Source organism: Pan paniscus, chromosome 23 (assembly GCF_029289425.2).
Source record: "Pan paniscus chromosome 23, NHGRI_mPanPan1-v2.0_pri, whole genome shotgun sequence".
Taxonomy (NCBI): domain Eukaryota; kingdom Metazoa; phylum Chordata; class Mammalia; order Primates; family Hominidae; genus Pan; species Pan paniscus.
This window is the reverse complement of record NC_085927.1, coordinates 33,345,431-33,357,996: the sequence shown is the minus strand read 5'-3', so window position 1 is coordinate 33,357,996 and position 12,566 is coordinate 33,345,431. Positions and strand designations below refer to the sequence as shown.

Genomic DNA, 12,566 nt, shown 5'->3' with positions numbered 1-12,566 from the left:
GATGTCAGAAACAAATTCACCCATCTAAACCCAAAGAATGGACTCAGAGGCCTGCAGAACAGCAAAAGTAAGACTTTTAATGATGGTCTTGCAAGATCTGGGTGCAGACACACCCAGAATGGTTTCAACAAGCAATTTATCCCCGAGTGTGCAGGTCACTTCTCTGGTTCCTCATAGGCTGAGTACTATGAGGTCACAATCTTCCCGGGTGTCACATATCGATTGTTGGGTAGGGGCTTTAGGTATTTTTTTTTATGGTTGTCTTACTGCATTTTGTTGCAGCCCACACTGCATTGCCATCCTAGTCAGCTCAGGGTCTCTTCAAGTATTTGACTTATGACCTAAGTAGTTGGGCAGGCTGATAAGAACAGACAAAGCGAGATATTTTGCAGGCTAGTAAACTTTCAACTTAGACTAAACTTCTTTGGTTCCAGTGAGGGCAACTAAGTGGGGAGGAAAGGGAGCCCAACAAGCAGGCATTGCCCATCCAAGCAGGAGCCCAGCATATCCTATTTCTTCTGTTTTTTTGCTGACCTACACTGGTTCAAGACAGTTTGTGTTAAAAATGGACCACTGTATACATTATTTCCTTCACCTGATTTCTTTCCTTCTCAATTAATTTTGATATAAAAATATAACAAGACACATTATGTACAACGTACACAATTGTCTTTGTGAGGATGGAATTCAGTGGGAGTTTCTTTTCATCTAATACATGACACACTAGGATGTTTTTAAATGACAGCATCCATCATCAACTGTAATGCAGAGGCATTTTCCTCCACACCAGTTTTCCTCTTTAAATAAGGCATTGTGCATTTACCAACCTAAATCAACCTCAAAGAAATTCTGTGGGAAAAGCTCTTGTCTTTTCACTCATGTCCTCTATGCTAAAGTGTTTTGTCTTTGACATGGACTCAACCACTGTTTCAAAAGTAGTTTTCTGAAGTCATCAAGAGAATAACTGATCTGTGTAAGGGGTGCAGCAGAACTGATCTGATCCTCATAGCATCTTCTTTTATCTCATTGCAGATTTTACCATCACCTGTCCAGGGTACGTACCTTGAACTAACTCACTTTCTGAGAAACAAACTTGCTAGCTTTAATATATAGAAATCTTAATCTGGATTCCTGTTAAAAAATGTTGGGGGTCTGGTGAGAGCAAATGATTCTGCGAGTGTATAATTATGAGCAGAGAGGATGTAGAAATGTGTGTGAACCCAGAGGACCAATGAGGAGATTTTGTGTGAGCCAGTGTGTCTTCACCTGGAGTAGAAGTGAGTGCACCTTTCACTGACTTATCCTGATGTTGGTAAAGATACCAGAATCCTAAAGAGTGGATTCTGGAGAACTTCAGCGGGGAAGACCATGCTTTTTCAGGTAGGTAACAATACTTCAGATGGGGTCTAATAAAACAGCATTTACAAGAACCTTCATGTTATACCTGCTGCTTGGGAGGCTGAGGGAGGGTGTAGAAACAGAAAAAGAAAAAGTAAATAGAAGCTGAGTTTGTTATTTTCAGAGTTTAATGTCATCAGGTGAGAAGTACTATGTTTATGGGCTATTGAGTATCCTGTGTTTTTGATCATCTCTTCTTGCTTTATTATTTAAAGATGATTTTTCTGAGAACACCTGCTCTTTTCTGCCTGTGCCACTGCAAAATCTCAGAGCCTGTGGTTTGGGACACAGTTCTGTCACAAGCAGTTACTCACTCCTGGAAACAGAATTCTTCTGCGGTGTGCCAGATGCATAGGAGAAATGGATCCTCACCTTATGAACTGTTAGGTTTCATGGCAGCACATTCTTTTGTCTGTGCTTGCTGTTTACCTCTGGTATCAAGACATCTCCCTGAGTGTGGAGGACAGAATGAAAATTCACTCTGGGCTCACTGCAAAAGGTCCAGTGTCTTGGAAATGGAGGGAGAAGCACAACCTTGAGCACACTGTCAGCATTCTGTTGAGAATATGCAGTTTTACCATCATTTGTGGAAGAGACTTTCCTTTCCCCATTGTGTATTCTTGGTACCTTCGTTGAAGATCAGCTGACTCTGTATGTGTGCATTTAATTCTGGGCTCTCTATTCTACATCTGTGATACTATGGGTGCCCCCACGCTAGAAGCATGCTGTCTGAATTTCTGTTTTTTGTAGATTTCAATCTCATGAATGTGCATCCTCCGACACTATTCTTTTCCAACATTACCATGTTTATTTGAGGCAAATGAAAATTCATTAAAGTCTGAGGATTATCTTTTCCATTTCTGCACACATGGCTGTTACCAGTTTGATAGCAGTTGTTAATCTGTAGATTATTTGTGTAGTATTGTGTGTTAGGCTTAGTCTTCCTATCCATGAATATGGGATGCCTTTCTACTTATTTGTATGTTCTTTACTTTCTAGAATCTTTATGTTGACAGCTGATTAGTTAGATTTAACAAGACTGATATAAATTTGTGATTTCTATTTTTTTCTTTTCTTTTTTGTTTTTTGAGATGGAGTCTCACTCTGTCACCATACTGGGGTGCAGTGATGTGATCTCTGCTCACTTCCACCTCTGCCTCCTGGGTGCAAGTGATTCTTCTGCCTTATCCTCCTGAGTAGCTGGGACTACAGTCATGTGCCACCATGCCTAGATAATTTTTGTATTTTTAGTAGAGATGTGGTTTTACCATGTTGGCCAGGATGGTCTCAATCTTTTGATGTCGTGATCTGCCCGCCTCAGCCTCCCAAAAAGTGCTGGGATTATAGGCATGAGCCACCATGCCCAGCCAAATTTGTGATATCTTGTACCAATATTTTTTGGTACAATAGGCATCAAACAAAAAAAAATTTATGTAAGCTAGTTAACCAAAAAATCACGCTTTTCCTCATGGACATTTTTTAATGAATTTGTTCATTTGTATTGGTATACATTTCCTCATTTCCATAGATCATGTATATTTGAACCTGGAAACTTATCCTCGTGGCAGAAAGTGTTCAGAGTCACGTCTCTCAGATTCACTGGTGTAGTTAGAGCAGGCTGTGTGAGCTTGGCCTGTGTGAATGAAACCTGATCTTTACGGAATCTCCTGAGGGAGAGTGACACAGAGCTGATGAAGCCCTTGATTACAGGGGCCCAAAAGGTTGTGGGCACACACCATTATTCCAGAAGAAGACTTACAAAGAGGAAATCATGACTATTTTTAATTGTAGCATTTTAATATTCTTTTTTAAATGGTCTCTATGAAAAAGAATGTGTGATTAATAGAGTAATTTGGATAAAATTGAGTCCATTTCACCAATAAAATAGACTTTTAATTAAGTAATAGATCTTTTAAAACAGATGCTAAATGTAGTACCAGCATAATTGGATCCTAATGTACTGACACGATCTTGAATACATTAAGAAAATACTGTTGGTTTTGAAGAATTTCAAAACATTTGAGAGGTAGGAAGGCACTCTTCCATTGACCCTTAGTGTATGCTTTAGTTCCATTTGGGGTTGACTGTTTTGTGTTGCTGCATGATGCCTCTAGTACAAGGCCAAGGCCTCCATGTGTCATGTCTTTCCTGCTCCCCTCCTCTGCCATCCCTCTTCCCCTCAGGGGAATAGCCCAGCATTAACTCAGTCCATGCTTGTTAATCAACCACCTCCATACACCACATCCAGCAAAGCTCCCTGAGTGACTCACAGTCACAATCAACCAGGGCACGGATCTTTCCTCTGTGTCCTTCCAGGTTCTTCTGAGGACAACCTGAGTTTAGTATGCCTACCACGAAGTGAAGATGATGACTGTGATGATGATGATGATGATGTCCAGGTAAGACAATCTTTCTTTGTCTTCTAAGGAAATGTTGGTTTTCTGATGTGAGAAACAAACTCACCAGTCCAATCCCAAAGAATGGACTCAGGGAGCTGTAAACAACAAAAGTGAGATTTTCTTTCCTTTCTTTTTTTTGTTTCTTTTTTCTTTTCTTTTCTTTTTTTGTTTTGTTTTGTTTTTGTTTTTGTTTGAGACAGAGTCTCACTCAGTTCACCAGGCTGGAGTGCAGTGGTGCAATCTCGGCTCCATCTCCTGGGCTCAATGAATTCTCCTGCCTCAGCCTCCCAGGTAGCTGGGATTACAGGCATGTGTCTTCATGCCCAGATAATTTTTGTATTCTCAGTAGAGACGGTGTTTTACCATTTTGGCCAGGCTGGTCTCGAACTCCTGACCGCAGGTAATCCACCCACCTCAGCTTCCGAAAGTGCTGGTATTACAGGCATGAGCCACCCCACCTGGCCGAAAGTGAGACTTTTAATGACAGTCTTGCAAGATCCGGTACCTTATGGGCAGACACACCCAGCACAGTTTCAACAAGCAATTTATCCCCTAGTGTGCAGGTCCCTACCCTGGTTCCTCATAGGCTGAGTACTATGAGGTCACAATCTTCGTGGGTGTCACATATTGATTGTTGGGGAGGGGCTTTAGGTATTTTTTTTTATGGTTGTCTTACTGCATTTTGTTGCAGCCCACAATGCATTACCATCCTAGTGAGCTCAGGGGCTCTTCAAGTATTTGACCTATGACCTAAGTAGCTGGGCAGGCTGATAAGAACAGACAAAGCGAGCTATTTTGCAGGCTAGTAAACTTTCAACTTAGACTAAACTTCTTTGGTTGAAGTGAGGGCAATTAAGTGGGGAAGAGAGGGGGCCCAACAAGCAGGCATTGCCCATCCAAGCAGGAGCCCAGCATATCCTATTTCTTCTGTGTTTTGCTCACCTAAACCAGTTCAAGGCAGATTGTGTTAAAAATGGACCACTGTATACATTATTTCCTTCACCTGATTTCTTCCCTTCTCAATTAATTTTGGTATAAAAATATGACAAGGCACATTATATACAACATACACAGTTCTCTCTGTGAGGATGTAGTTCAGTGGGAGTTTCTTTTCATCGAATACATGACACACTAGGATGTTTTTAAATGATGGCGTCCATCATCTACTGTAATGCAGAGGCATTTTCCTCCACACCAGTTTTTCTCCTTGGATTAGGCATTGTGCATTTACCAATCTAAGTCAACCTCAAAGATAAATTCTGTGGGAAAAGCTCTTGTCTTTTCCACAGGTGTTCTCTATGCTAGAATGTTTGGCCTTTGACCTTGACTCAACAACAGTTTCACAACTAGTTTTCTGAAGTCATCAAGAGAATAACAGATCTGTGTAAGGGGTGCAGCAGAATTGATCTGATCCTCATAGCATCTTCTTTTGTCTCGTTGCAGATTTTACCGTCACGTGTCCAGGGTATGTACCTTGAACTAACTCACTTTCTGAGAAACAAACTTGCTGGCTTTAATATATAGAAACCTTAATCTGGATTCCTGTTAAAAATATTGGGGGTGTGGTGAGAGCAAATGATTCTGCAAGTGTATAGCTATGACCAGAGAGGCTGTAGAAATGTGTGTGAACCAGAGGACCAACCAGGAGATTTTGTGTGAGCCAGTGTGTCTTCACCTGGAGTTGGAGAAGTGAGTGCACCTCTCACTGACTTATCCTGATGTTGGTGGTTATAAAGAGTGGATTCTGGAGAATCTCAGCAGGGAAGAGGTTACCTTTCCAGGTGGGCAACAAGACTTGAGGTGGGATCTAATAAAACAGCATTTCCAGGAACCTTCATGTTATATCTGCTGCTTGGGAGGTGAGGGAGGGTGTAAAAAGAGAAAAAGAAAAAGTAAATATAAGCCGAGTTCTTTTCAGAGTTTAATGTCATCATGATGAGAAGTACTATGTTTATGGGCTTTTGAGTATCCTATGTTTTTGTTCACCTCTTCTTGCTTTATTATTTAAAGTTGATTTTTCTGAGAACACCTGCTCTTTTCTGCCTCTGGCACTGCAAAATCTCAGAGCCTTTAGTGTGGGACACAGTTCTGTCACAAGCAGTTACTCACTCCTGGAGACAGAATTCTTCTGTGGTGTGCCCAGATGCATAGGAGAAATGGATCCTCACCTTATGAACTGTTAGGTTTCATGGCAGCACATTCATTTGTCTGTGCTTGCTGTTTACCTCTGGTATCAAGACATCTCCCTGAGTGTGGAGGACAGAATGAAAATTCACTCTGGGCTCACTGCAATAGCTCCAGTGTCTTGGAAATGGAGGGAGAAGCACAACCTTCAGCACTCTGTCAGCATTCCATTTCTTCATGTGAATGAGAATATACAGTTTTACCATCATTTGTGGAAGAGGCTTTCCTTTCCCCAGTGTGTATTCTTGACAACTTTGTTGAAGATCAGCTGACTCTGTATGTGTGCGTTTAATTCTGGGCTCTCTATTCTATATCTGTGATACTTATGGGTGCCTCCATGCTGGAAGCATGCTGTTTGCATTTCTCTGTTTTTTGTAGATTTCAATCTCATGAATGTGCATCCTCCAACACTGTTCTTTTTCAACATTACCATGGTTATTTGAGGCACATAAAAATTCATTAAAGTCTTAGATTAACTTTTCCATTTCTTCGCAGGTGGCTGTTACCAGTTTGATAGCAGTTCTTGTGAGTCTGTAGATCATGTGTGTAGTATTGTGTGTTAGTCATGCTGAGTCTTCTTATCCATGAATATGGGAAGCCTTTCAACTTATTTGTATGTTTTTTACTTTTAGAAACTTTATGTTGACAGCTGATTAGTTAGATTTAACATGACTAATATAAATTTGTGATTTCTTTTTCTTTTTTTTTTTTTGAGACAGAGTCTCACTCTGTCACCATACTGGGGAGCAGTGATGTGATCTCTGCTCACTGCCACCTCTGCCTCCCAGGTTGAAGTGATTCTCCTGCCTTATCCTCCCTAGTAGCTGGGACTACAGATGCACGCCACCACGTCCAGCTAATTTTTGAAGATTTAGTAGAGACGTGGTTTTACCATGTTGGCCAGGATGGTCTCGATCTCTTGACCTCGTGATCCCCCCACCTCGGCCTCCCAAAGTGCTGGGATTACAGGCATGAGCCACCACGCCTGGACAAATTTGTGATATCTTATACCAATATTTTGTATGTCTGAATGAATAGGCATCAAGGTAAAAAAATTACATAAGCTAGTTAACCAAAAATCACCCCCGTACTCATGGACATTTTTTCATGAATTTGTTCATTTCTATTGATATACATTTCCTCATTTCAGTAGATCATGTATATTTGAACCTGGAAACTTATCCTCATGGCAGAAAGTGTTCAGAGTCACGTCTCTCAGCTTCACTGGTACAGGTAGAGCAGGCTCTGTGAGCTTGGCCTGTTTCAATGAAGCCTGATCTTTAGGGAATCTCCTCAGGGAGAGTGACACAGGAGCTGCTGAAGCCCCTCATCACAGGGACCCAAAAGTTTGTGTTCACACACCATGGTTCCAGAAGAAGACTTACAAAGAGGAAATCATGACTATTTTTAATTTTAGTATTTTAATATTTAATTTTTTAAATGATCTCTATGAAAAAGAAATTGTGATCAGCTGGGTGCGGTGGCTCACCCCTGTAATCCCAGCACTTTGGGAGGCCGAGGTGGGTGGATCATGAGATCAGGAGATGGAGACCATCCTGGCTAACACGGTGAAACTCCAACTCCACTAAAAATACAAAAAAATTAGCCAGACGTGGTGGTGGGTGCCTGTAGTCCCAGCTACTCGGGAAGCTGAGGTAGGAGAATGGTGCAAACCTGGGAGGTGGAGCTTGCAGTGAGCTGAGATCACACCACTGCACTCCAACCTGGGGGACAGAGTGAGACTCTGTCTCAAAAAAAAAAAAAAAAAAAAAAAAGAATGTGTGATCAATAGAATAGAGTAATTTGGGTAAAATTGAATCCATTTCACCAATAAATTAAGTAATTAATCCTTTAAAACAGATGCTAGATGTTGTACCAGCATAATTATGTCCAGTGTACTTACACAGTCTTGAATACATTAAGAAAATACTGTTTGTTTAGAAGAGTTTCAAAACATTTGAGAGGGAGGAAGGCACTCTTCCATTGACCCTTAGTGTGTGCTTTAGTTCCATTTGGGGTTGACTGTTTTGTGTTGCTGCGTGATGCCTCTAGTATACAAGGCCAAGGCCTCCATGCCTCATGTCTGTCCTGCTCCCCTCCTCTGCCATCCCTCTTCCACTCAGGGGAATAGGCCAGCATTAACCAGTCCATGTTTGTTAATCAACCACCTCCATATACCACATCCAGCAAAGCTCCCTGAGTGACTCACAGTCACAAACAACCAGGGCACGGATCTTTCCTCTGTGTGCTTCCAGGTTCTTCTGAGGACAACCTGAGTTTAGTATGCCTACCACGAAGTGAAGATGATGACTGTGATGATGATGATGATGATGTCCAGGTAAGACAACCTTTCTTTGTCTTCTAAGGAAATGTTGGTTTTCTGATGTGAGAAACAAACTCACCAGTCCAATCCCAAAGAATGGACTCAGGGAGCTGAAAAACAGTAAAAGTGAGATTTCCGAGGAGAGGGGGCCCAACAAGCAGGCATTGCCTATCCAAGCAGGAGCCTAGCATATCCTATTTCTTCTGGTTTTTTTGCTGACCTAGACCGGTTCAAGGCACTTTGTATTAAACATGGACCACTGTATACATTATTTCCTTCACCTGATTTCTTCCCTTCTCAATTAATTTTGATATAAAAATATGACAAGTCACATTATGTACAACATACACAATTCTCTTTGTGAGGATGGAGTTCAGTGGGAGTTTCTTTTCATCTAATGCATGACACACTAGGATGTTTTTAAATGACAGCATCCATCATCAACTGTAATGCAGAGGCATTTCCTCCACACCAGTTTTCCTCTTTAAATTAGACATTGTGCATTTACCAATCTAAATCAACTTCAAAGATAAATTCTGTGGGAAAAGCTCTTGTCTTTTCCACACATGTCCTCTATGCTAGAATGTTTGGTCTTTGACCTTGACTTACCACTGTCTTACAAATAGTTTTGTGAAGTCATCAAGAGACTAACAGATCTGTGTAAGGGGTGTGGCAGAATTGATCTGATCCTTACAGCATCTTCTTTTATCTCATTGCAGATTTTACCATCACCTGTCCAGGGTATGTACCTTGAACTAACTCACTTTCTGAGAAACAAACTTGCTGGCTTTAATATATAGAAACCTTAATCTGGGTTCCTGTTAAAAAATATTAGGGGTGTGGTGAGAGTAAATGATTCTGCAAGTGTATAACTATGAGCAGAGGGGCTGTAGAAATGTGTGTGAACCAGAGGACCAACCAGGAGATTTTGTGTGAGCCAGTGTGTCTTCACCTGGAGTAGAAGTGAGTGCACCTTTCACTGGCTTATCCTGATGTTGGTGGTTCTAAAGATTGGATTCTGGAGAATCTCAGCAGGGAAGAGTATGCCTTTCCAGGTAGGTAAAAAGATTTCAAGTGGGGTCTAATAATACAGCATTTCCAGGAGCCTTCATGTTATACCTGCTGCTTGGCAGGGTTAGGGAAGGTGCAGAAATAGATAAAGAAAAAGTAAATATAGGTCAAGTTTGTTCTTTTTAGAGTTTAATGTCATCATGGTGAGAAGTACTATGTTTATGGGCTTTTGAGTATCCTGTGTTTTCGATCACCTCTTCTTACTTTATTATTTACAGATGATCTTTCTAGAACACCTGCTCTTTTCTGCCTGTGCCACTGCAAAATCTCAAAGCCTTTGGTTTAGGACAGAGTTCTGTCACAGGCAGTTACTTAATTCTGGAGACAAAATTCTTCTGTGGTGTGCCCAGATGCATAGGAGAGATTAATTCTCACCTTATGAAGTGTTAGGTTTCATGGCAGCACATTCATTTGTCTGTTTTTCCTGCTTACCTCTGGTATCAAGAGCTCTTCCTGGGCATGGAGGACAGAATGAAAATACACTCTGGGCTCACTGCACAAGCTTCAGTGTCTTGGAAATGGAGGGAGAAGCACAACCTTGAGCACACTGTCAACATTCTATTTCTTTATTTGAATGAGAATATGCAGTTTTACCATCATTTGTGGAAGAGGCTTTCCTTTCCCCATTGTGTATTTTTTGACACTTTTGTTGAAGATCAGTTTACAGTGTATGTGTGCATTCAATTCTTGGCTCTCTATATCTGTGAAACTTATGAGTGCCCCCATGCTAGAACCATGCTGTCTGAATTTCTGTATTTGTGTGTGTGTGTGGATTTCAATCTCATGAATGTGCAACCTCTAACACTATTGTTTTAATGTCATCATGGTTACTTGAGACATATAAAATTAATTAAAGTTGTAGGATTATGTTTTCAATTTCTGCACAGATGGCTGTTGCCAGTTTGATAGCAGTTCTTGTGAGTCTGTAGATCATCTGTGTAGTATTGTGTGTTAGTCAGGTTTAGTCTTCCTATCCATGAATACAGGATGCCTTTCCACTTATTTGTACCTTCTTTACTTCCTAGGATCTTCATGTTGACAGCTGATAATTAGATTTAACATGACTGATAAAAATTTTTGATTTCTTATACCAATATTTTATATGTCTGAATGAATAGGTATCAAATAAATATATATGTATATTTTGAGATGGAGTTTCACTGTTCTTGCCCAGGCTGGAGTGCAATGGCGTGATCGCGGCTCACTGCAACCTCTGCCTCCAAGATTCAAGTGATTCTCCTGCCTCAGCCTCCTGAGTGGCTGGAATTACAGGCACTCACTGCCATGCCTGGCTAATTTTTTTGTATTTTTAGTAGAGACGGGGTTTTACCATGTTGGCCAGGCTGGTCATGAACTGCTGACCTCAGGTCATCCACCCACCTCAGCCTCCCAAACTGCTGGGATTACAGGTCTGAGCCAGAGTGCTCAACCAAAAAAATAATTTTTATATAAGCTAGCTAACCAAGAATCACCCCCATACTCATGGACTTTTTTTCATGAATTTGTTCATTTGTATTGGTATACATTTCCCCAGTTCAGTAGATAATGTATATTTGAACCTGGAAACTTATCCTCATGGCAGAAAGTGTTCAGAGTCACATCTCTCAGCTTCACTGGTGTAGGTAGAGCAGGCTCTGTGGGCTTGGCCTGTTTGAATGAAGCCTGATTTTTAGGGAATCTCCTCAGGGAGAGTGACACAGGAGCTGCTGAAGCCCCTGATCACAGGGGTCCAAAAGTGTGTGTAGAAGTTGTTCCAGAAGAAGACTTACAAAGAGGAAATCATGACTATTTTTAATTGTAGCATTTTAATATTGAATTTTTAAAATGATCTCTACGAAAAAGAAAGTGTCATTAATAGAATAATTTGGGTAAAATTGAGTCCATTTCACAATAAAATATGATTTTAAATAAGTAATAAATCCTTTAAAAGAGATGCTAAATGTAGTATCAGCATAATTAGATCCTAGTGTACTGACACAGTCTTGAATACGTTAAGAAAATCCTGTTTGTTTTGAAGAGTTTCAAAACATTTGAGAGGGAGGAAGGCACTCTTCCACTGACCCTTAGTGTGCATTTTACTTACATTTGGGGGTGATTGTTTTGTGTTGCTTCCTGATGCCTCTAGTACAAGGCCAAGGCCTCCATGTCTCATGTCTTTCATGCTTCCCTTCTTTGCCATCCCTCTTCCACTCAGGGGAATAGCCCAGCATCAACTCAGTCCATGCTTGTTAATCAACCACCTCCATACACCACATCCAGCAAAGCTCCCCGAGTGACTCACAGTCACCAACCACCGGTGCACTGATCTTTCCTCTGTGTCCTTCCAGCTTGTTCTGAAGGTAGCCTGTTTTTAAGATGCTCACTGAGACGCAAAGATGAAGAAGAAGAAGAAGAAGAAGAAGATGATGACATCCACGTAAGACCTCCCTTTTTTTGTCTTCTACAGCAATGTTGCTTTCCTGATTCCTTTACTTCTCAATTAATTTTGATATGAAAATCTGGCAATGCACATTATGTACACTGTACACTATTCTCTTTGTGGGGCTGGAATTCCGTAGGAGTGTCTTCCCAACTTATATGTGGTCCACTAGGGTGCTTTTAAATGACAGCATCCATTATCAACTGGAATACTGAGGCATTTTCCACAACAACAGTTTTCCTCCTTGAATTAAGCATTGTGCATTTGCATATAAAATTAAAGGTAAATTCTACAAATAGAGGTCTTGTTTTTCTATAGCTATCCTCTGTGCTAGTCTTTGGGGGACTTTGACCTATGGCTCAATCACTATACTGCCTTCTGGTTTTTTATCGTTGTCCAGAGAATAACAGATCTGTGTGAAGCGCACAGCAGAATCTGATTTTCATAATGTTTTCTTTTATATAATTGCAGATAACAGCTCGGATAGAAAGTGGTATGTACCATGAAATAACTCACTTCCTGAGGGAAAAAACTTGCTAGCTTCAGTGTATAGAAACCTGATTCTGGGGTCCTGCTGGGAAAGAGGCTTGGGGTTCTCGTGAAAGTGATTCTGCCAGTATAGAACTCTGGCCTGAGAAGCTGTAGAAAGGTTTGTCGACCCAGAAGAAAGATTAGGGGATCATGTATGAAGCAGCATGGAGTGGGAGACGAGCTCATCACTCAGCTTCAGCTAAAGTAAAGTAGGAGGAGTGGGTGAGTCACTCTCTCTAAT

The 12,566-nt window shown here is 40.9% G+C and overlaps 1 protein-coding gene across 2 annotated transcripts in view; it reads left to right on the top strand.

Annotated features, from left to right (window-relative positions):
- The window catches only part of DRICH1 (aspartate rich 1), a 51,915-nt gene that overhangs the window by 7,365 nt on the left and 31,984 nt on the right, over positions 1–12,566 (top strand). For both annotated transcript variants that reach the window (XM_014343240.4, XM_034951704.3), the window contains exons 3-10: positions 1,033–1,054; positions 3,715–3,797; positions 5,241–5,262; positions 6,477–6,506; positions 8,237–8,319; positions 9,024–9,045; positions 11,703–11,791; positions 12,266–12,287. In XM_014343240.4, the coding sequence (XP_014198726.2) occupies positions 1,033–1,054; positions 3,715–3,797; positions 5,241–5,262; positions 6,477–6,506; positions 8,237–8,319; positions 9,024–9,045; positions 11,703–11,791; positions 12,266–12,287 (373 nt within the window). The remainder of the gene's footprint in view (positions 1–1,032; positions 1,055–3,714; positions 3,798–5,240; positions 5,263–6,476; positions 6,507–8,236; positions 8,320–9,023; positions 9,046–11,702; positions 11,792–12,265; positions 12,288–12,566) is intronic.